General features: G+C 43.5%; 1 protein-coding gene across 4 annotated transcripts in view; it reads left to right on the top strand.

The window, feature by feature from the left end:
- Window positions 1–2,514: 2,514 nt before the first annotated feature.
- LOC141139567 (ankyrin repeat and MYND domain-containing protein 1-like) overlaps window positions 2,515–24,105 on the top strand; it is a 59,515-nt gene continuing 37,924 nt past the window's right edge. The window contains exons 1-7 of one of the 4 annotated variants that reach the window (XM_073625831.1): window positions 2,530–2,612; window positions 2,999–3,158; window positions 9,911–10,299; window positions 12,419–12,565; window positions 12,821–13,287; window positions 17,357–17,573; window positions 22,554–22,718. In XM_073625831.1, coding sequence (XP_073481932.1) covers window positions 9,931–10,299; window positions 12,419–12,565; window positions 12,821–13,287; window positions 17,357–17,573; window positions 22,554–22,718 — 1,365 coding nt within the window. In that variant the 5' untranslated portion in view covers window positions 2,530–2,612; window positions 2,999–3,158; window positions 9,911–9,930. Of the gene's footprint in view, window positions 2,716–2,998; window positions 3,159–9,910; window positions 10,300–12,418; window positions 12,566–12,820; window positions 13,288–17,356; window positions 17,574–22,553; window positions 22,719–24,105 lie in introns of all 4 variants that reach the window. The other 3 variants (XM_073625832.1, XM_073625830.1, XM_073625834.1) reach the window with 3 other exon arrangements.

The following is a 24,105-nucleotide window of genomic DNA, read 5'->3' on the forward strand; positions in this document are numbered from 1 at the left end:
CACTGATCTATGCTCCGATGACAGGGTGCAGAGATCAGTGACAGTGTCACTAGGCAGAATGGGGAGATGCTGTTTACATCAGCATCTCCCCGTTCGTCCTCTCTGTGAGGCGATCGCGGGTATGCCTGCGGGGACCGAGTCCGCGGGACCCGCGACCCGACTCACGGAGCTCGCAGCAGGCGTGCGCACGGCGGCAAATTCACGGGTACGGGTACATTACTTTGCGCAGCCGTGCCATTCTGCCGACGTAAATGTACAGGAGCCGGTCGGGAACCGGTTAAGCAACTTTGAACGTGGCATGGTTGTTGGTGCCAGACTGACTGGTCTGAGTATTTCAAAAACTGCCGATCTACTGGGATTTTCATGCACAACCATCTCTATGGTTTACAGAGAATGCCTGAAAAAGAGAGAAAATATCTAGCGAGCGGCAGTTGTGTGGATGAAAATGCCTTGTGGATGTCCTCTGAAGTCAGAGGAGAATGGGCATACTCGTTCAAGATGATAGAAAGGCAACAGTAACTCAAATAACCACCCATTACAACCAAGGTATGCAAAATACCATTTCTGAATGCACAACACATTGAAACTTGAAGCAGATGGACTACAGCTGCACAAGACCACACCGGGTGCCACTCCTATCAGCTAAGAACAGAAAACTGAGGCTACAATTCGTACAGGCTCACCAAACTTGGACAATAGAAGATTGGAAAAATGTGGCCTGGTCCGATGAGTCTTGATTTCAGCTGCAACATTCAGATGGTAGGGTCAGAAATTGGCATAAACAATATGAAAGAATGGATCCATCCTGCCTTGTATCAACGGTTAAGACTGGTGGTGTAATGTTGTGGGGGATATTTTCTTGGCACACTTTGGTCCCCTTAGTGCCAATTGAGCATCATTTAAACACCTGAATATTGTTGCTGACCACGTCCATTCCTTTATGACTACAGTGTACCCATCTTCTGATGACTACTTCCAGCAGGATAATGCATCATGTCACAAAGCCCAAATCATCTCACCACTGGTTTCAAGAACATGACAATGAGGTCACTGTACTCCAATGGCCTCCACAGTCACCAGATCTCAATCCAATAGAGCACCTTTGGGATGTGGTGGAAGGGGAGATTTGCATCATGGATGTGCAGCCAACAAATCTGCAACAACTGCGTGATGCTATCATGTTAATATGGACCAAAATCTCTGAGGAATGTTTCCAACACCTTGTTGAATCTATGCCATGAAGAATTAAGGCAGTTCTGAAGACAAAAGGGGTTCCAACCCGGTACTAGCAAGGTGAGCAAGGTGTACCTAATAAAGTGGCTGGTGAGTGTATGTACAACTGAAGGGGCAGAGAATGTCTCAGCCACTTATGATTGGCAGTCCACATATCAAAACATTTCAAAAATATTTCCAGGGACACATTTTTTCCCTGTGATTTTGACAAGCCGTTGAACACAGAGAATGTACTTTAAGTAAACTAACTGATTTAAAGTGGAATTTTAATATAACAATTAAATTGTGAACAGGCAGATTGTTTTAATGCACAAGAGATATACTGTCTTAGGCCTGGTTCACACCTATGCATTTTTTAGTGCATTTTCAGTTTTGCAGAAACACATTACAGTCCATTCAACATGGTTTCCTATGGGTCATGTTCACATCCGTGCATTTTATGGAAAGGGCCAGGATTTTTTTTTCTGGTTTTAGGTTCCATAGACTTCAATGGATCAAAAATGTGTATTAAAAAAACGCAAAATGCACCTGGGATATGCAAACTGCAACCTGCATAGGACATAGGTGTGAATCAGGCCTTACTTGCCTTTCGAACTGCATTCAACAGCAAGGACTCCTGCAAATGGGCGGGATTGATGTCATCAAGAAGGCGCTGACACATAGCTCCCAACTGTCCCTGATTTCGAGGGACTGTCCCTGATTTGGAGCAATGTCCCTCTGTCCCTCATTCCTCCCATGTCTCTCATTTTGTTCTGATCTATATAGTTATATATATAAAATGCACTTTTTATCTATCAAAAAGTTATTTCCAGCGCTAAACCTTTCATCTGATTTCTAAATTGCTACATTTGTAAATTCCAAAAGCCAATATAAAGGAATAGTAGTGGTAAAAAAGCACTTGTGGGTTTAACCAATCTTGTTTTTTGTACAATTCTCCTTTAAGGGGGCGTGGCAAGGGGTGTGTCCTATGTCTGCATACTTTTGCTGATAGGTGTCCCTCATTCCCATCTCAAAAAATTTGAGGTATGCTGATATAAAACAAAAAGATGTTATCAAAAGGGTGCTGACATAAAACATCTAATGCAATTGTCTACAACAATGAGAGTTTTTGAAAATACAATCATACCTTTACAGTACAAACAGTGTGAGTGAAACAAGAACATACTTCGCCTACACCACTAATCAGAATACAGAGAGCACAGCCTGGCACTTCCCCAATCAAAGATGGACGCCACGTGTACAGGACGTCATTCTCCGTCCCAGGTGTATGGAGGCGCGGCTAGCACCGGGTCACGTGCTCTGCCAGGAGCCTATCGTATTCGATTGTCGTCTGTCTCTATGGGAACGGTTGGTACAACTAATAAGTCCCAGCTCATGAGGTAACCCGTGTGCCCACCAGTGTGTGTGCGTGTGCGTGGCGGGCACAGCGTGTGCATTATACCGGGGCTGGCTGTAACACATCTACACGTGATTATCCCGGATGTGAGCCCTATATTACAATGCATGGAATGACTATAGAATGGCTGTGTGTTGTCATAGGAAGAATGCTGCTTGCCTGTGTTTTATTTTATTAGAACGTTGCTGCTGACATTATATAATAAATTCCAGGGGAAACTGCCAATAAGTTATAAAGCAGAACTTTGGAGAAAATCCACAACTACCTTTGAAGTGGGTCCCCACCCTGCACCACAAGGGTTAAATGCTTGCCTTTGTCTGAAGTACCATTACAAAGTGCTTTGACTTACCTTGTCCCTCGCTCCTGCAGGTTCCATCGCTCCATACGATCATTACCCCAAAGCTGCTTCTCTTCAGCACTCCATCCATGGGTCACACTCTGACATCATCAGGACGCTGAGTGCCCACCCACCAGCCAGATCGTCAGAGGGAAGAGGAGAGCGCTGACTGCCAAGGGAGTGGGGAACAAGGTAAGTAAAAATAGGATTTTTTAAGACAGCTTACCTGTAAAATCCTTTTCTTTCGATGGACATCATGGGACACAGAGCCTCGGTAAGTACTGATGGGTTATATAGGTATCACTGGTGATTGGGCACTGGCACACCCTATCAGGAAGTTCAACCCCCTATATAATCCCTCCCCTTGCAGGGATACCTCAGTTTTGTAGCCAAGCAATATAGTGTATTAGAAGAGGGGTGGGACCTCTGTGTCCCGTGACGTCCATCGAAAGAAAAGGATTTTACAGGTAAGCTGTCTTAAAAAATCCTATTTTCTTTCTCTAACATCAGGGGACACAGAGCCACAGTAATTACTGATGGGATGTCCCAGAGCAATGCTACCTGAGGGGGGGGGGACCACGACCAAGTAGGGTGCAATCAGACCTGAGGATCCTGTACCGCTGCCTGCAGCACACTACGCCCAAAGGCGATATCCTCATGCCTTCTCACATCCACCTGATAGAATCTGGTTAATGTATGGACTGAAGACCAGGTTGCGGCCTTGCAGATCTGAGCCATCGAGGCCCGGTGATGCACTGCCCAAGAAGCACCAATAGCCCTTGTGGAATGTGCCCTGATCTGAAACGGAGGAATCTTCTGTTTCAAACCGTAAGCTTCAATGATCAATTGTCGAATCCATTTAGAAATGGTAGCTTTTGAGGCTGCCTGTCCTCTACTGGGACCCTCTGGCAGCACAAACAAAACATCCGTTTTGCAAATCTGAGCAGTTGCCTCGAGATAGGCCTTGACTGCTCTTACTACATCCAACGAATGTAGTGATCTCTCTCCCGGAGAACAGGGATCTGGAAAAAAGGAAGGTAGAACAATGTCCTGGTTTAAATGAAAATCTGAAAGCACCTTTGGTAAAAAACTAGGATGAGGGCGCAGTACCACTCTATCCTTGTGTACAATCAAATAAGGCTCCTTACAGGAAAGAGCTGCTAATTCTGATACTCTTCTAGCAGAAGAAATGGCTACCAGAAAAATTAACTTCCTTGTCAACAAGACCAAAGGAATCTGACTTATTGGCTCAAAAGGCTGTTTCTGTAACAGCCAGAACCAAGTTCAAGTCCCAGGGATTTAGGAGCGCCCTAACCGGAGGATTAAGACGCATCACCCCCTGTATAAAGTTTCGGACCAAAGAATGCGAAGCAAGTGGCCGCTGAAATAATACTGATAAAGCCGAGACCTGGCCCTTGACGGTACTCAAGGCCAGCTTCATCTCTAAACCCAATTGTAGAAAATCAAGAATTCTACCTATCACATATTTTCTGGGATGCCAACCCCTGGATTCACACCAGGATACATAAGCTTTCCAGACTCTATGATAAATCATTCTGGAAGCTGGCTTCCTTGCATTGATCAAGGTAGATATCACAGAACCTGAAAGCCCACGACTCTTCAGAACGTGGGTCTCAATAGCCAAACTGTCAAATTTAGCGTTTGTAAGGCAGGATGGAACACTGGACCTTGAGATAACAGGTCTGGTTGTACCGGTAGTGTCCACGGGGAACCTACCGTCATCCTTACTATTTCCGCATACCACGTCCTTCTGGGCCAAGCGGGGGCCACCAAAAGTACTGACTTCCTTTCCTGCCTGATCCTGCGAAGAAGTCGTGGCAGTAGCAGAATAGGCGAGAATGCATAAATCAGTGAGAACCGATGCCACGGAATCACCAACGCATCCGTCCCGCATGCAAGAGGATCTCTTGTTCTTGCCACAAATCTGTCTATCTTTTTGTTGAATCGGGATGCAAAGAGATCTACATCTGGGACCCCCCATCTTTGGCATATGTTCCAAAAGACGTTGGGATGTAGAGACCATTCCCCTGGAAGTAACTTCTGGCGACTTAAATAGTCCCCCTGCCAGTTCTCTATCCCTGGAATGTAGACTGCCGATATGCATGGCACATGCCTCTCTGCCCAGACTAAGATCTGGTTCACTTCTTTTTGAGCAGCTCGGCTCCTGGTGCATCCCTGATGATTGACATAGGCCACTGCTGTGGCATTGTCGGACTGGATCCTGACCAGGCAACCCTGTAGCCTGATAGTCCAGGCCTTCAGGGCTAGACCTACCGCATGGATTTCCAGAATGTTGATGGGTAAGGTGCTCTCTGTCTTGGACCATACCCCCTGGACCGCAGCCTGTTCCAGAACTGCTCCCCAACCTGACAGACTGGCATCTGTTGTTACCACCGTCCAGGTAATTGGCAGAAAGGATTTCCCCTTCTGCAGATTTTCGGGAATGAGCCAATTGAGGCTCTGACGCACCGCATGAGACAGGTGCATCGGAATGTCTAATGCCCGAACCTTCCTGTTCCAGGCTGACAGAATACTGTGTTGCAGCAGTCTTGAATGAAACCGAGCATAAGGAACTGCTTCGAATGAAGACACCATTTTCCCTAGCAGCCTCATACAAAGGCGGACAGAAGGACCCTTCTTGGTCCTGACTGCCAAAATCAGCTCCCTTAAAGCAGTGATCTTTGCCTGAGGTAGAAATACTTTCTCCTGGCTTGTATCTATGATCAGACCTAAATACTCCAGTCTTCTTACTGGTTTTAGGAAAGATTTTTCTAGGTTGAGAATCCAACCTAGGTGTTCCAGATACTTGACTGTGGTTCCCGTTCAAGGAGGCTACCGACTGGTCTATCAGTAGCAGGTCGTCTAGGTATGCTATGACAGCTATACCCTGAGCCCTTAATATGGTCAGAGGAGGGGCCAAGATCTTTGTGAACACCCGAGGTGCAGTGGCTATCCCAAAAGGCAGAGCCACAAACTGGAAATGGCACCCTCCTATCTCGAACCGCAGAAACTTCTGATGAGCAGGACGGCAATGGCGGCGGTGCTCGAGCGGTGTACAACCACCCTACAGACACCTGTGGCCTCCCCCTAGCCTGAGGGGAACATTCGTACAGGAGAAATCCCCCCATCCCATCCTACCTGGAGCCGGCCGGAGATGCTGTGCAGCGTGAGAACACTGAGACCGACATCAGCATGTGAAGGTATGTGCTCTTGGCAGCCCCCCGGTGGTCACAATAGGCATAGCATGCATTTACCTTAAAGGAGAAAACCTACTAGAATTAAAACATTCTGTGGAATCTCCTCTTACCTTATCCAGCCGCAGGGTTCTGTTATACAGACCCAATCTTCACCTCTCACGGTGGGCTCCGTTAGAAAAAACCGTCAGAGACTGGGGCCCCCTACGAATAGGGAGATCCACAGTTCTGGACCTGTAAAGCACCCGGCTAGAAATTAGGCTAGAAAAAACATTTTCTAATATGCGGGGTCCAGCTCTCTAAAAAGAGAAGCGTTACAGGTAAAACCTCGTTTCTTCGGACACGAGGCCGGGTACCATCCAATTCGCCCACGAAAGGACACTTTGAATGGATCCGGTCTGCCTGGCTCGCCCCAGTATAGGGTATCGGATCTTCCCCCTGGAGCTCAGCACAGGACATCTTTACACGTCCATCACCTAAGACACTGGCGTAAAAACTGAGGTATCCCTGCAAGGGGAGGGATTATATAGGGGGTTGAGCTTTCTGATAGGGTGTGCCAGTGTCCAATCACCAGTGATACCCTATATAACCCATCAGTAATTACTGTGGCTCTGTGTCCTGTGATGTTCGAGAAAGAAAGTGATTTTTAATGGTACTCCAGACAGAACCAAGCTTTTCACACTTGGGAATGCACCCACACTTTGATTAGATGTGAAAACTCCATTGAGGGTTCCAGTTATTAGCTGTGGGAGTCAGCACCACTGAAAGCAATGAGAGGTTGCCGACTTGCCTGTAATCTCTCAAGCAGTGATCGCATACAGGTGATTGGCCCTGGTCACAGACTGCCTGCTTCCAGGGCCCGTCACTTGCATGTGATCACTGCATGAGAGATTACATATGGGTGGCCTTGATTAGCTGCAGGAATTGGCAGACTCCCATTGCTTTCAATGGGGTTTCCTCCTGCAGCTAATCCCAGGAACCCCCACTGGGGTTCTCACATCTATTGGGAGTGTGTGTGTATTCGCAGGTGTGAATGCAACCTTAAAAGAGAAGTATGGCCAATGCCTATTTTGGCTGTACTTCTCTTGTGGTTTACAGGAGTGTACTTAGTTCTGTGATCCAGATTCAGCTGACAGCGGGCTAAAGCCTGCTGTCGGCTGATGTCACAGAGCCGGTTCAGGCTCTGCAGGGATCCAGGCAGAAACGTTGGGATCCACCCAGACGACTGACCGGCAGCTTGCTCAGCCTCTTAGCGTGCTGCTGAGAGCCTGAGCCAGCCACTCCTGCCCCCTCTCCTGCCTGGAGCTCCAGTGAGCGCTGGAGGGGTAGAACACAAAGCGGTGACTGACAGTCACTGCTATGTGCTCAGAGTGGACCTCAGAATAATCGTCCTTGATTGTTCACTTCTTGGAATAGAGCCGACGGGGGGAAAGCTGTAGCCATGATAAATGGTTACATCCCAGGTGCTTATGAACCTCTATGATTTTGAAATCCCGCACTTCTCTTTTAACCCTTGAGGTGTAGGCAAGGGGGGGGGGGGGGGGGGGGCTCATTGCAAGGGTAAAGTTAAGCCCCATACACACTATCAGATTTTCTGCTGATTTTTTCCTTCAGATTTACCAAAACCATATAATATGAGGTCAAACCTTAGTAGTTTCAATTTGTATGCAATAAGGCAGGCCTTTGCACTACATGGTTTTGGTAGATCTGAAGACAAAAATCAGCAGAAAATCTGATAGTGTGTATGGGGCTTTACATTCACATGGCCGAATAGAAGCAGCCAGGGGCAGTTGCCGGAAAAGATCAGTAGATTCCTGCTGGTGGTTGTAAACACTGTCTGCACAATGCAAACAGCTGCAGCTCTCTGATTTATACTCTGTACAAATCAATAGCTGGCATTGCCACTGTTTACTTGTGATCGCTCATCTGAGCGGTTAAATGCAAATAGAGCCTCTGACCGACCCTGGACTCAGCCTGTGTCCAGGCTGGTGTTTCTGCTAAGTTTTGGTCACAGACAAACTGGCTGCAACTAATCAGCCAATTTGTGTGTGGCCATAGTCCAGGGTGTTGCTGTGTCCAGCGTTTATCCATCTATGAATGCAGCAAACTCTGTACAAATAAATAGCTGTCATCTCCGCTGTTTGCATGTAATCACTCATCTGAGCAGATAATTGCAAATAGAGCCTCTGATTGACCCTAGACTCAGCCAGTGTCCACGCTGGTGTTTCTGCTAAGTTTTGGACACAGACAAACTGGGTGCTGCATTATTTGCATTCCATGGCCTGTTTTTTCCTTTTGGATAGAGTAAGGGATGGTTAGAACCTCTGTTGGGGCTTTTTTGCTATCTACTCTATGTACCATTGAGTAGATTTACCTTCACTTTCTTTCCCCATAGCCAAAAAAAGGAAGTGAGAGGAAAGCCATCCAAGGTGTCATAGGAAGATTTTCCTTTTCTTCCTGCTTAGTGACTACCCAAAATGTGGATTTTTTCACTTTAGAGCGGTTGAACCCCCCCCCCCCCCCCTCCAAAAAATAAAACCTGCAAGACAAAGGCATAATGAGCTAGTATGCATATTTATTTATTTCCATAATGGGGACACGGACAGCAATAAAACATCTGACAAGGGTTCCCTCTCCATTCTGTGTAAAACTGAAAAAGGTTTTGGTTTCAGTGGAACCTGAATTAAATACATTGAATCTGTGCTTTTTTTCCTTATGCAAGACAAAGCAACAGATTCATTATGCTGCAACAAAGTGAAACTAAATCAGAGAGGAGTACAGTAGAGGGTTTTCTATTTAAAGCAGAACTCCAGCCAAAATAAAAGGATGAAATGGATAGCCTGTTAATACATAAAATATCAGAATCAACTTTTGCTGCAATATTTACCTTGAATCCAGAGATTTTTCCACACAGTACTTTTATCTACTGCAAGATGTCCCCAATCTGATTTTCAGCATCATTCAACCTACTTCCTCTCGTCCTGGTCTCATCCCAGCCTGTGACTGGATGGTGAAAGGAGAAGCAGCACAGTGATGAAGTCTCTCCTCCGATCAGCATGCTTCCTGTTAGCACGTGGTCTGATTGGCTACTTGTTCTGCTTCCTTTTCTCACACGCCAGCCCACAAAGATGGAGCTAGACAGTGCTCCTATGATCACTGTGGGTATTTGCCATGATTGGGGACTGCAGAGAATCTACAGTGTTTACTTGGACAGATCTTATCCATAAGATAAGAAAGATCAGCAGGTAGCAAATCCTGTTTATGGAATGTGGTGGAAGGGAGGAAAGTAATAGGAAACTAAGTCCTTACCATGCCTGTTATGCAGCAAACTTACTACTTTGTCCTGAATAGGCAAGGTTTGGGTTTACTTTAAAGCAGAGGTCAGCTGAAACATATCAGAGAGGATGGTTATAATGTGTGTGTGTATATATATATATATATATATATATATATATATATATATATATATATTATTATTATACAGTATTTATATAGCGCCAACAGTTTACGTAGCGCTTTACAACTATATATATATATATATATATATAGATCTATTATTAAACTACCAATTCACCATGGAACATTGAACCAACTGAATTCCTGTTACTGTATTAACAGTCTACTTATACACTCTGTCAGCAGTTTGAATTTGGTGGATTTAATTTACAATAATAAAATGCCTTCCTTCCTCACCAGCCTTTTGATTTGGCCAAATTGTGTCACCCACAGGTCTGCGAAAAGGAAGAGACATGTCTGATCCCAGCATTCTGGTATCAGCAAATGAGTCAATTCCACATAAAGGACTTGAAGTATCAGAAGGATTTGAAGCATCAGATGTGGACAGTGAACAGGAAAACATATGCAGGCACTGTTTTCCAAATAAGTTACACCAAGAGATAAATGAGGATGAATCAGAAAAAAAGAACGGACCACAAGTTCTAGATGGAAAAGACGTAGTAAGCCCGGATCCTCTGGCAGGCCAGGAAGAACTAGCACTGCAATGGCATGCAAAGGAAGACATGGAACTTCAGCAATGGTCTGATGGCTCCGTCTACAGAGGAAATGTTACTATGAACATGAAGCTGGGAGTTGGGGAATTCAGATGGGCCAATGGAGAGGTGTGTAACTGCTGTCATATAAACACTTGGGATGATAGAAAATCCTGAGTCCTCAGAAAATTTAGTATGTAAAGTAAAGCTGCACGATTCTGGCTAAAATGAGAATCACGATTTTTTTTGCTTAGAAGATAGATCACGATTCTGTCATGATTCTCACGGCGTAACATCATCTTTCACATTAAAACAAAAAAAAATTGGACTAACTTTACTGTTTCGTTTTTTTTTTATTCATTGAAGTGTATTTTTCCCAAAAAATTGCGTTTGAAAGATTGCTGGGCAAATACAGTGCGACATAAAATATTGCAGCAATCGCCATTTTATTCTATGGGGTCTCTGCTAAAATATATATGTTTGGGGGTTCCAAGTAATTTTCTAGCAAAAAATATTGATTTTAACTTAAGAAAGAAGTGTCAGAAAAAGATTTAGACTTTAAGTGGTTAAACTTCCTGCATTTACACGTTGTTAAAAACTTGGTAGACTGCCCATTTTTTTCTTTACACACAGAAGTTTATCCCTTTGATCTAAGAAGGAAGCGTTAGTTACAGTGTTTCATGTTAAAAAATTTGGCAGCCTGCCCTGTTGTTTTCTTTTGACAGCTGAGTGAGCAGATACATCTCTCCACTTGTTATATGAAAGAATCGACAAACTCTGCAATAGAGATCCTCAGGGGGTTGAATCGAGATCACGATTTTTTAACGAATAATTGTGCAGCTCTAATGTAAAGCTGTCCATACATATTACAATCTGTTGATGCAAATCCTTTTGATTTACCAAAAACTATGTAATGTGAGTGCCTACCTGAATAATTCATTCAGAGAGACTGTTTAATGACATAATAGTTATTAGAACTAATGGAGATTGTACAATCAGACTGCAACGTGTATGGTCATCCTAAGTGTTCTTAAAGGTCTACTATACTCAAAGCTGACTGGTAATTGTTTTGTGATTGCTATCAGCCTAAATTACATGCTGGTTTCATGTATCCTGGCTGTTTGAATGGCCTTACTACACTCTATAGCAGGGGTCTCCAAAGCATCTAAAGAAGGGCCAGATTATTGTCCTTCAGACATTAGGAGGGCCGGGCTGTAGTGAATAAACAATGCCTCAAGCTTGGTGGTCAGTGGGAGAAAAACAATTGCATAGCGCCTGTGGTCAGTAATCGTGCCCCATCAATGTTATTAGTAGAAGAAATGGTGTCCCATCACTGGTGTCAATTGGAAGAATGGTGCCCCATCAATAGAAAGAATAGCACTCCATTATTAGTGTCAGTGGGGGGAGCAATAGCACCCCATCATTGGTGTCAGTGAGGGGAATTGTGCCATATTGTTGGTGCCAATGGGAGGAATGATGCCACTTTGCTGCTGTCAGTGGAAAGAATAGTGCCCTATTGTTGGTGACACTGGAAGAAATAGCACCCCATCCATGGTGTCAGTTGAAAAACTAGTGCCTTGTATCAGTGGGAGGAATAGTGATCCAAGGGCCAGATAAAGGCAAGCAAAGGGCCGCATTTAACCCATGGGCCACAGTTTGAAGACCACTGCTCTAGGGCATAGTTTGGAAATTCAGGAGTTCTAGTGTTACTCTGAATTTGAAATCTACATTTGTAGGTTGATTGTTCCAGGTAAGTGACTTGGGTAGTACTAAAGCCAGGGAGAGCCAAGTAACTAGTATTCTTAGGAGGTCAGCAGTGGCAGCCTTTGTATTTCATCCACAACATGGTTACCTGCTGCAATTCCTCTTTTAGGTCTGCATACATCCTTTCTTACAATGTAAATATTGTTTCTTATTACAGTTTCCATTCTATATTTTAGTTACAAAGGAATATAGCCTTCCTCACGCTTATCACAATCAGTGTATCTTGTTACCGAAGTCTCAATGAAATAATAGAAGTCAGCTGTGATTTAGGCCACTTGCGCAGAACTGAAACATGAGTTTTGGGTGGATCTGACATGTAGTAATTTATCTGTTGGGTTATTTCAGTGTGAGTAACCATTACAGATGATGGGAAGCTACATTCCAAAAATTTAGAACAGAGTAACGAAGCATGAGTTGTTGCTTGCTGCTTGTCTACTACTACAAGAATTAAAATCAGATAATGTATGTATTTTCTTTATTTCAGAGTTATATTGGTGAATTTTACAAGGATCATCACCATGGCAAGGGGATTTACTACTGGCCTGATGGCTGCAAATTCACTGGCTTCTTTTACCTCAGCCGTAAGGAAGGCTATGGGACCATGACATTTCCCGATGGCAAAAGTTACCAGGTATATGTGCCATTATTCTTTAGAATACTGTAGGCATTACGCTGCTGAACTACACACAGCTGTGTATATATTAATTTACAGAGATAGACAGAGAATGTGCCAGGCTGACACACCAATTCCCTCTAATGACGCATACAGATGACCAGTAAAAAAAACCTTTGATTTGCCTTTCACTGTCCCAGTGTTTCTATGAAGTGTGTTCTTCTTATGTCAGCGTTCAAACCATGTAACCTCTTGATTTCTTCCTGTCCTCAGGGGCTGTACAAGTCGGATGTGCGTTACGGACCTGGCTTTGAAACTTACAGTGATGGGTGCCAGGATGTTGGCATCTGGAAGGGACAGCAGTTGTTCAGATTGTGCACTGTGGTACCTGGCTCTATCTCCACCCTTTCTTATCCGCAATTTAGTCAGCCTCAGAAGACAAATAAAAGATGTGTTAGTGAAGATCATGACTCTGTTACAGAGAAGGGAAAGACTGAGGATCCCTTTTTGTTCAGATATAAATTCCTACTACTGGAGGACAGATTCACCCTTCCTGAGAAGATCTATTCTTACTCCTCTGACACTGACCACCTCCCTATAACTCCTACTGAGCATCTAGAGTTTAATCAGCACTTTTACAGGGACAAAGACCGGCAAGAGGTTTGCAGTCATGTTACCTTTGATAATGTACAGCCTAACAGTGGAATGAGGAAGATTTATCTGCATGTTAATGAACACAGGTTAGTAGAAAATGCAGTGTATATCGGGAAGAAAGATGGGGAAGACTATTTTGCACATGTGTCAGATCACAGCCAAATAAAACTGTCCTAAAAAGCAATGATGTTATTATTTGAATGGCATTACAGGCATACCCCACTTTTAAGTACACAATGGGGTTTATTTACTAAAGCTGGAAAGTGCAAAATCAGGCTCAACTCTGCATAGAATCCAATGAGCATCCATGTTGTATTACCAAAGCTTAATTGAACAAGCTGGGGTTAGAAGCTCATTGGTTTCTATGCAGAAGGGAGCCTGATTTTGCACTTTCCAGCTTTAGTAAATAAACCCCATTGTGTACTTAAAAGTGGGGTATGCCTGTAGTCATTAGCATGACCACCATTGCAACAACTGACTCCATCCACTCCCATCAGCGTTTTAAGAGAGCTGTATCTCAGCAAGGACAGCGTGAATAATTAACACGGTGCACTTACCTTACAGAGTTCTATTTAACAATAATTTCTGGAGCTTTCCTTTAAAGTACAACTAAAGGCTCTTGTATGACAGTCTAAAAATGTACCAAAACCAGTTACTATGTGTAGCACAAAAAAAAACTTCCTTTACTTCCCTAACTGAACCAATGCTCCCCTTCCAGCAGTGTTGCCAACCTAAGCAACTGAAATTTACTAACATGACACCCAAAATTTACTGGCACAGACATTTCCAAAAGTTACAAAATTAAATTTTTAAGTGTGAATTTCAGTATTTAGGCTACAAACAAGTACAATATGCAATTAGCAATGTGTTTTAAGGTAGATAAGATAGTAAGGCAAAAAACATGTTTCTTATTTTATTTTCAATATAGTAAGTAAGTAGCTCAGGGAGAGGACTCAGGAGAGCAAGAAATGAGAATGGACAGGCACACACACGTAAAACTGACTCTCACAGTGACACGGACAGCCGTGTGCAGCACCACAGATCACCAGCGTGACACGTCCCCCTCCTGAGTCACAGTGACAGTTTCTCTCCATGCCAGGTGGTCCCTTCAGTCCAAACAGCACTTATACAGTCCAACTCGCAGCTTGCCTTGCTTCCATCCTACAGACCCGCACACGGGGCTCAGGTCGGCCGTGCACCATGACATCACATGACATCCTCAGGCACTATCTTTGCCAGACCCGCCCCCCTGCTGGCGCTGCCCGAACACACTGTAGCAGGCACTCAGATGGTCTCGGCCGAGAGTCACAGTCATGTTTTTTACTGGCAACCTTGTCCTGTCACTGGAATTTACTGGCAGCAGAAAAGTGAGAGTCTTTTACTGGCTGCCAGTAAAAATACTGATGACAACACTGCCTCCCAGACACTGCAGCTCACAGTGGTAGGTGTGACGAACACCGTGTCAGAACCCAGCCACCTTCATCAACTTGTGATAAATGTCTGGTCAAACTCACACCGTGCTGTCACTGATATGTGACAAGGACACTCTCAGCCTCACCCTGCACAAAGATTTTCCAGCTCACGGGACCACAATCTAAGTTGTAGCAGACTGACAGCGATCGTCACTGGGTTTAGTTAACTACACAGTTAACCTTTTGTACCCCAAATCACTGCCACCAGATAGCCTATTGGCCTTACAATAACAATTATAACATTTAACAAATGTCTGTAATACACACTGTCACCACAGGCAGGAATATTCCAGATATTTTTAGTAGTGCTCTTCAGAGAGACAAGGATTCTCTGCATTAGTGCATTAGAGAGAATGTTAACGCTTTTCATAATATTGTTTAATAATAGAAAAGGTAAAATGATGCAAACAAAATATTTACAGTAAAAGGCTATTACAAAGTTAAAGAGACAATAATGCAACATAAAATAAAGAGGGTTTAAAAGTGAAAATACGTAACAAAGTCCTGGTTCTCTGAGTTCAGGAAAGTCCAGTCAATGAGCAAGATGGATCAGTGTGGCTCTCATCAAATAAATCTTGGCTGATGTTCTCTAGTAATGAAAAAGGAGAGCTCCAGTTTGCTTATGCAGTCTCTCTTTTTTGGTCCCTGAGGAGGGTGTTGACAGAAAAGAACTAATGAATCGAGAGGTCTGTGGAGTGGCCTATGACAGTTTTTATGAACATGTAGCTGTCACTTCCTCAGATACAGTTTTATACATGTATTCATATCTTGGAATTCCTACAGGTTACATTCTGGTAACTTGTATATTACTGTTGTCCAGCATGAAGTTACTATTTGAATGAATACAAATAAGATGAGTATCAAATGCCTATTTCACCTAGGAGATGTAATGTGACCAACCTGCCTCCAACCTAAAAGGCTACTTCACCTGCCAAAACTGTCTGCATTTTGTGAGCCTCTGAGGCCAGTCTGATTCTAGACATGGGGGTGACAGTCCCACTGTGCTGGGTGGCCTCATCTTAAATGTGTCCAATGTCTGTAGCCTGGAATCCTGTTGTCCTCTCTTCCTAGAGTCTATTCTGTCCTTTAGACTCTCCCATTGTCCTGCCCAGTGTGGCAGGTTCCTCTGCTCTCTTGGTTGAGGTTTTTACTACCCTCAAGTAAGACTTTATGGCCAAATCACGCAGTTTTTTGCTGACTCTGACCGCACAGGCCACAAGCGCTTTCCTGCACCTTTTCCCCCAGATTCTGTATCTAATCCACCCACTTTCTTGGTAGTCTCTGAGCCATCAGCCTCTGAGATTCTGTCTGACTTTGAGTCACTGTACTCTTTATCTGAGCTTGTCTTTGAGGAACTGCAGTCCTCTGTCATTTCTCCCAAATTGAAAGCGACTGCTTTGATTCTTATTGATGTGGTGTATTGCTTCTACTAGTGCTCTTCCCAGATTTGGGTCCTATAGATCTCCTAAGACTACAAGACGTGTTTGGTGCACCCACTGTTCAAAGTCTTCCTCTACAGAGATTGGAAACACCTTGACAAGATGATTGTTCCCCCAAAGTGCTTATTGGCCTTGTATCCATTTGAAGAGGACTTGTAAAGAAGTGTTCTGCCTGCACTGTGGATCTGGTAGTGCCCCACCTTTACAAAACCACCACCATAACGATTGCTGATGCACCATTCTTTAAGGACCTAACCAATAAATGGCCAGACACCCCTCTAGAAGTCTGTTTTCCCTGACTGGTCAAAATCCTTAAAGAGATTTTGCCACTGTTGTGCTTGATCCTTTGGTCAGAGAATATTTGAAGCACATGGTTGTAGCTTTAAGCTACAATTGTGATGGGTTGCTGAAGGTTTCCTGTCTCATCTTCAGCATGTAAGTATGCTGGACTGCAGAACCCTTGTCTAAGAAGTGCCTGATCTGCTTATTTGAGGAATGAAAGTGGAAAAATTTGATTTATCAGGCAAGGCAAAATATAAGCACAACAAGAACAACACAAGTTGTCTGTAAGTACAACCGATATAGAATTTGGTAATATGATTGTGCAGCTTGCTGGAAAATCCTTTTCTGCAGGAAATTTTGTTTTTATGATTTCAAGAAACATTAGAACAATATTGTAAATAACAGAGCATTGACTATTAACCTGCCTCAACCCCTGGTGTCTTATATACAGTATCTTAGATACTGTTGCAGCAAAATCTCCTTGTCATAATTCCTGGCTCTGTTCTTGTCAAAGTTTTTGGTGTTCCCTCCCACCTTTCAACATTCCAGCATTTTCTTTAACATTGTCCATATTATGAATAGATAAAAAAAAAATCAACAGGAAGAGCCCCTTATAATGGTGCAGACTCAGGAACTTAATCTCAGAGATTTCCAGTAGTATCCCAAAATAAAATGTCTGGTGGTGTAGCTCTCCGGCATTCTACAGTTTTGGTGAACTGACCCTTTTAAATCACATGAGTTACATAAAGGGCTCACAAAAATATTTGTATTGTTATTTATTCATATGGATCATTAAAATGTTTTTAACTCTGTTTATTGATATATAAGATGTATATAATTTTTTTTTAATTAAAACAATGGTGGTGGCGTAAAGTCGGTGATAATAGACATTTCTTTAAATACTATGACCCAGTCTTGAAAATGATCACTTTTCATTGGTTATTTTATTTTTAATTTTACAGACACAGCCCACAGCACTTGGAATGGGGAATTATTTCTATCATGAACGGAGACAGATATAAGTTTGGCCCGATAGGTCCACGTGAGCGGGTGGCAGAGCAGCTGATAGTGGCGGCTGGACTGGGAGATTATGATGCCATTTGTACAATCCTGAGACATGATCTGGCCCATGTGGATGTGTCTGACAAGTGTGGGCTGACAGCTCTGCAGGCTGCAGCGGTATGTAATAAACTGCATTCACTTATGATCCCTGGTTGCATATCATCCTTACAGAAAAGGGATGTGTTCTTTTTCTCATTGACTCCGAATTTCATGATAAACTCTTAGGAAGAGGAAAAGGAATATTGCAAAAAAAAAATTCACATACAGCAAGGATGCATATCTGTGTATATTAAAATGCCTGTGTTGCTTATAGCACCATATAGATTTCAACAATTTTTTTTCCAGTACAGAATAGAGAAATATCATCTTTTGTTTGCTTTTTTTTGTCTGTTAAATATACTATTGAAAGCGCTTGGTTATATAAAAAATATCTGTTGACCCTTCCAAAAAACAATGCTATCTCAAGTAAATGTTATTAAAAAATTGTGTTAGGACTGCAGAATGCCCCCTCCCCGCTATATGATGGCACTGTAGTCCCAACACACTTTCTGTCATAGGGTGACAGCACCCTATGTCATTTATAGTCATTCATAGATATAGTACAGTGGGTAACTGTCATCACCCTAGGCCCAGGGCAAGGAGTGCGTTACTGTCAGAATCACCAGATAAGAATAAAGACTAAGGCAGGCCATACACAGTGCAAATTTATTTCCTGCAACCATGGATGGCAGGAAAGAAATTTGCTTGATTCCCCCATCAACACAGACAGTGTCAATATGGAAATCCCTCCTGCCCAACCATTGTCTTCTCCGGGCGGCAGTGGCAGTGCGTCCATAAGGGCACACGGGCGCTGTCCCCTCCCTCCAGCCACCCCCTCTATCACCAATAGATAGACTTATGCATTGCATGAATCTATCCATGGCTGCCGCTGCCACCCCCTATGTGCTGCCACCCCCTTGCCGGGCGCCTGAATTACAGTGGCGGGGGGTGTTTTTGAAGCACCTGATTAGAGCCATAGGCTCTAATAGAGGTCAAAAAAGGTAAACAGCGAGCGCCATGCTTGGCGCTCGCAGTTCACCCAGCTGTGTTAGAAAAGCGAATGAATATTCGCTTTCCTAACACTGAACCGCCTCTCCGACCAATCAGGTGCTTGGGTCTGTTACACATCACCTGATTGGCTGAAACGACAGGCGCTGTGATTGGATGGAGATCCAATCATAGGAGAGGACGGGAGAAGACATCGAGGAGCATGGAGGACACTGGCTGCCGCTGTCACCCGCTGCCCCACCGAGACAGGGTAAGTACCGGGCGGGGGGGGGGGGGGGGGCCCAGTGGCAGCACTTGATGAGCACAGTGGGAGCATTTGATGGGCACAGTGGCTGCGTTTGATGGCACAGTGGCTCCATTTGATGGGCACAGTGGCAGGACCTGATGGGCACAGTGGCAGCATTGGGGCACAGTGGCAGCGTTTGATGGGCACAGTGGCTGCGTTTGATGGCACAGTGGCTGCTTTTGATGGGCACAGTGAAGCTGCAATTGATGTTTTTTTTTTTTTCCCAGAATTTTGCAGTTTGCGCCCCCCCAAAAATTTTGAGCACCAACCGCCACTGCCTGGGGGTGATGCAAGGGGGGGACCTCTCCCCACTAGGATTAGACACTGATTATTGCTAGCGGCTATACCAGCCGCTAGCTATAATTGCAAGTAAAATCCGGCAGGCTGGTTGTATCCAGATTGATCGATCAACTTGGTACATTCAGCTGGCCCATACATGATTCAAACCGTCTATGGCCGGTATAATTCAGCCTGCAAGTCTAAAGATGGGCATACACTGACGGACTGGCTAAATTTTTATCAGTGTGTGGCTGTCCCGGTTAACAGAAATGTTTGATGCCTCATTTGTGTGGATGGAGGAATCTTTTAAACTAAGTGTATGACCATGAACTGGTAAGATGCAATGTATTACATCTTCTTGAGTTTACATACATTATCATGCTAATCTTATTAGTTGATTTGTCACACTTTCCTTTAAGCCAGCCATACATGGATATAGATTCCCTGCTGAACCGGCCAAGATTTGATCGATGTATGGGCAGGTTGATTTACCCAAATCGGTCCATCGATCAGCTTGGGTACAACTAGCCTGTCAGATTTTGTACATTATACACTATAGCCACTAATGCCGCGTACACACGGTCGGATTTTCCGACTGGAAATGTTCGATGGGAGCTTGTTGTCGGAAATCGTGACTGTGTGTAGGCTCCATCGGACATTTTCCGTCGGAATTTCTGACAAACAAAATTATAGATCTGGATCTCAAATTTTCCGACAACAAAATCCTTTGTCGTAAATTTCGATCGCATGTACACAATTCCGACGCACAAAGTTCCACACATACTCGGAATCAAGCAGAAGAGCCGCACTGGCTTTTGAACTTCATTTTTCTCGGCTCGCCGTACGTGTTGTACGTCACCGCGTTCTTGGTGATCGGAATTTCCGACAAGATTTGTGTGACCGTGTGTATGCAAGACAAGTTTGAGCCAACAACCGGTCGGAAAAAAAACATGGATTTTGTTGTCGGAATGTGCGATCGTGTGTACACGGTATAACAGTAATCACTATGTTCTGCCATTTGGGAAGGCTCCCCAAGTCCCCCCACCGGCAGAACACAATAGTGCTGCTAGAGGCATTTTTGGAATCAAGCAATTCCTTCCACCAAAGGAAATCGAGTTATTTATGGGCTGCTTTAGCTGCTGTTTTATAAATCTAGACCAATTCCTTTCATATGTAGGCTGGAGAAAAACAAAGGAAAGCAGTCATAAACCTAGAAACCAATCAGACTACAGATGCTATTATTTTTCTTGTACATTGGTGAGAGTCATTCTATAACATAAAATGATTGTTCCCCTTAACAGCCAGTGAGACATATTTTCTCACCTGCATAAGAAAAATACAGTTTGAACCTGACTGTGTGCTGAATGTGATTGCCGGTATGTCCTCCTGCAGGATGTGCATATTATTTTCCAGTACTGTCCAAATACCTGACTATTTTTGAAAAGATAGCATAGCTCAAATCCTCCAACTGTGTGAGTGATTTCACTTATAGATCTGTCCATCAAAAATCCAGAACCCTTCTTCTGACATCACCCACAGTGACTCCTCTGGGAAAATGTCTAAGGGGTTCAGTGATTCTGTCTTCTCTGTTGATGAGACACGATTGTGTGACAGAGCCATGGGCATATTATCCCAGCGGGAAGAAAACAGAAAGCATTGTGTAGATCTGCTATCAGTAATCTGTGATCCTTCAGCTATTAGCTGCCAACATTTAAAAATACTTTTCAGGGATTGTTTGCTGCTACTTGTGAATTGAATGAAGAAAGGTCCTAAAATTGCTTGCATCCATCAAAGAGTTTAGAGAAATTTAAGGCTCAACAAGTTTAATCTAGAACCTTGACATGTTTCATACTTGAACCATAAACCTTAATTATTTTCCCTTACTTAAGCTGGCCATACATGGATCAAAATTCAGCCGGTTCTGCAGTAACCGGGCAAATTTCGATCCATGTGTCGCCACTGTGGTTGAACAGAAGTCAATCTACCGATTGACTTTTGTTCAACTACCCTGTCTGTATATTTTTGCTCAATCAGCACTGCAGGCAATAGGCTGCTGTGGTGATCTGTGTATTCTGGTGGTGGGGGAGTCTACCCACTGTCCGAATACAATGACACAGCAGGGATTCCCGCATCCACATCGAATGTGTAGAAGGGTTAATTGGGAAAGTTTTTTCCGCTCAACCCTCTGGCTAAATGAAAAAAAAAACTGACCCCTGCATGGCCAGCTTAAAGTGATTGTAAGCAATCACCTTGTAAAGCAACCCATTCAGTTCAGTTTAAAATAGAAATGAAAGGCAAAACATGTTTGTATAGATGTGAAAAAAAAGATTATAAATACTCCCCCCCCCCTTTTTTTATAAGTGAGCACATAAGAGCTGAGGGGAGGAGAAACAGCAGTACATTGAGCTTCCCAGTGAATGGCTGTGCAGCAAGGGCATATCAGGACAATTCTGATCATTGGAGGATTGACCACGTTGTGCTCTCCTGCTTAGTGTGGTCAGTTTTTAATAGAAATAGACAGAAAAGTTGAGCTACGGTCAAACTAGGGGGCGGGCCCGCATCCCAATAACATAGATCAAGTGGAAAATTTTCCCCCTTAACGGGACTTCAATGGCCCTGGTGATTGAAAGATCAATCACAATATGTAATCAACATTATGCCCAGTATAATAGTCTGCTGGTACAATATACCCCATGGAAAAGAGGTGTGAACCCATACCCTAAAGTTCAGGAGGATGGAGGCCATCCATCCTCCTGAACTTTATCTTGTTCACATGTATACATTCACACTTTTATATTTGATCTCAAATTTTCCGACAACAAAATCCGTTGTCGTAAATTCCGATTGTGTGTACACAATTCCGATGCACAAAGTTCCACGCATGCTCAGAATCAAGCAGAAGAGCCGTACTGGCTATTGAACTTCATTTTTCTCGGCTCGTTGTACATCACCGCGTTCTTGACGATCAAAATTTCCGACAGGATTTGTGTGACCGTGTGTATGCAAGACAAGTTTGAGCCAACATCCGTCGAAAAAAACCATGGATTTTGTTGTCGGAATGTGCGATCGTGTGTACGCGGCATATGAATGAAATGTAATATGCTGGTGCAGTGTGTGGAGCATTTACTGTGGTATCCTGCAGATAATGGTATCTGCTCTCCATTGAAAATAGGCTGCAGAGTAGAGAAAGCATATGATGAGTTTGACAGGCAGGGAAGTAGCACCTTCTTAAAGGATTAGGTAATCACAGCACCCTTATTTCTATCGCCTTAAGGAAATCTGAAGATCAATCTTCTTTTGTCATAATATTCCATCACTGTATGGGGTTTTTCTTGCTGTCTATCTTGGAAGCAATGGAATCATCATACATATAGATTCAGATTATGAATGTCCCTTTCGTTCACGCAGAGGGACTATAACTCATGTCTGACAAGTAATATATGGTTATACAGTGTGATATATTATAATAACAAATTCTGTTTCAGGTAAATGGCCATAATAACGTCATTAACCTTCTGCTTGACAATGGAGCGGATGTTAATAAGAGCAATGATGAAGGATTATCAGCTTTGTCCTTGTGCCTGATGCTTTTTTACAGCTCCAAACCATTCTGGCCGAATGTGGCAGAGCGGAACCTCCCTTTCAGCAAGGTTGGTATTGATCCATATATTCTTACCCATACACCATTTATACTTTAGCTAGGGGCCTATGTGACTATCAGCCCTGGGGCACAACTGCAATTAGATCAGGAAAGAATATTAAAAAAATATTAAAGCAGAACATTACCGCAAGCTGGGTAGGGACCTGTTGCCATAATACACAGCATATTTTCATATTATGTGAGGGCTATTAGCCTGGTGTCTTCCAGCTCTGGTGGGTCCGTTGTTTAGTGGCCCGTGTCATCATCTTCTCTGCCTCTTTTTCTAAGGTCCTGTGACACTTAAAGTGGTATTCAACCCAAAACCAAAAATGCTGTATATGGTAGCTTATCAATCATTCAATGTAGTGGCTGCATTCGTTTTCTTTTAGGCTTTTTTTCCTCTTTTCTCCTGGTGATCTGTCCAATAACACACCTCCTGAATTAGAGTGCTTCTACTCTGGATGGAGGAGCATAGGGGCACCTTTGGACAGCAGCATTGCCAGTCTTAGGCCCCTTTCATACTGCTGCAAATTTAAAGTCGGGGGATTTTGCCAAGATTTTGACACAATTTTGCCGTTATTTCAGGGAATGCCTTTGTAAACTTGAGGTCTATGCACCTCAACTCGCATAAAAGTCGGACCAAAGTAGTACAGGGACTACTTTGAAGTCGGTGTGACCTGAAGTCGCACAGATATGAATGGTACTCATTGGAAATCATAGGGTACAAGTTGCAGGACAAGTCGCACGTGTAAAAGGGGCCTTAGGGAGGGTAGTGTTGGATGTACTAGCAGATTCATGTTTTTTTTCTATTTTTATTTGTCTGTAAGAGGGGTGTTAAAAAACATAGGTACCTAAGATGAAAAATGTACCCTCAACAACCGTAACTAACAGTAGAATTAAACTGCAGTATATAGGGAAAGCACAAATCAGTAAAACCCAACATATAAATATAAGTGTGAGGTCCTCAAAAATAATGCGAGGCCGTGTTGCAATGAATCTTTCGCTCAACCCAGTACCCTAGGAAGCCGAGTCCTGTACTGAATCCTCAAGTATTTAAGGACCTATTAGAGAAGATAGAAAAAGAAGAAGCAGACAAGGGAGCAGAGAAGAAGAAAAAAGAGAGAGGGGAAAAAAAAGGGGGGGGAGAAGGAGGGGGAGAGAGGTATTTGAGAGGGGAGAGGGGAGAAGGAGACGTAACAACTCACCGCCTTCCAAGTCCTCCACATGGTGATGGAGAGCAAGGATCACTGTTTGCTGTCAGATACAGATACCATTAACAGAAGTATGATGCAAAGTCAGAAGAATGTCTGAAATGATTCTATATGAACCATATGATCTTGTAGGCCTCTGATTTATCATATTACCATGTGACTATCTGCTCGTACTAGCAGTTTTAG

Source organism: Aquarana catesbeiana, linkage group LG04, assembly GCF_042186555.1.
Source record: "Aquarana catesbeiana isolate 2022-GZ linkage group LG04, ASM4218655v1, whole genome shotgun sequence".
NCBI lineage: Eukaryota > Metazoa > Chordata > Amphibia > Anura > Ranidae > Aquarana > Aquarana catesbeiana.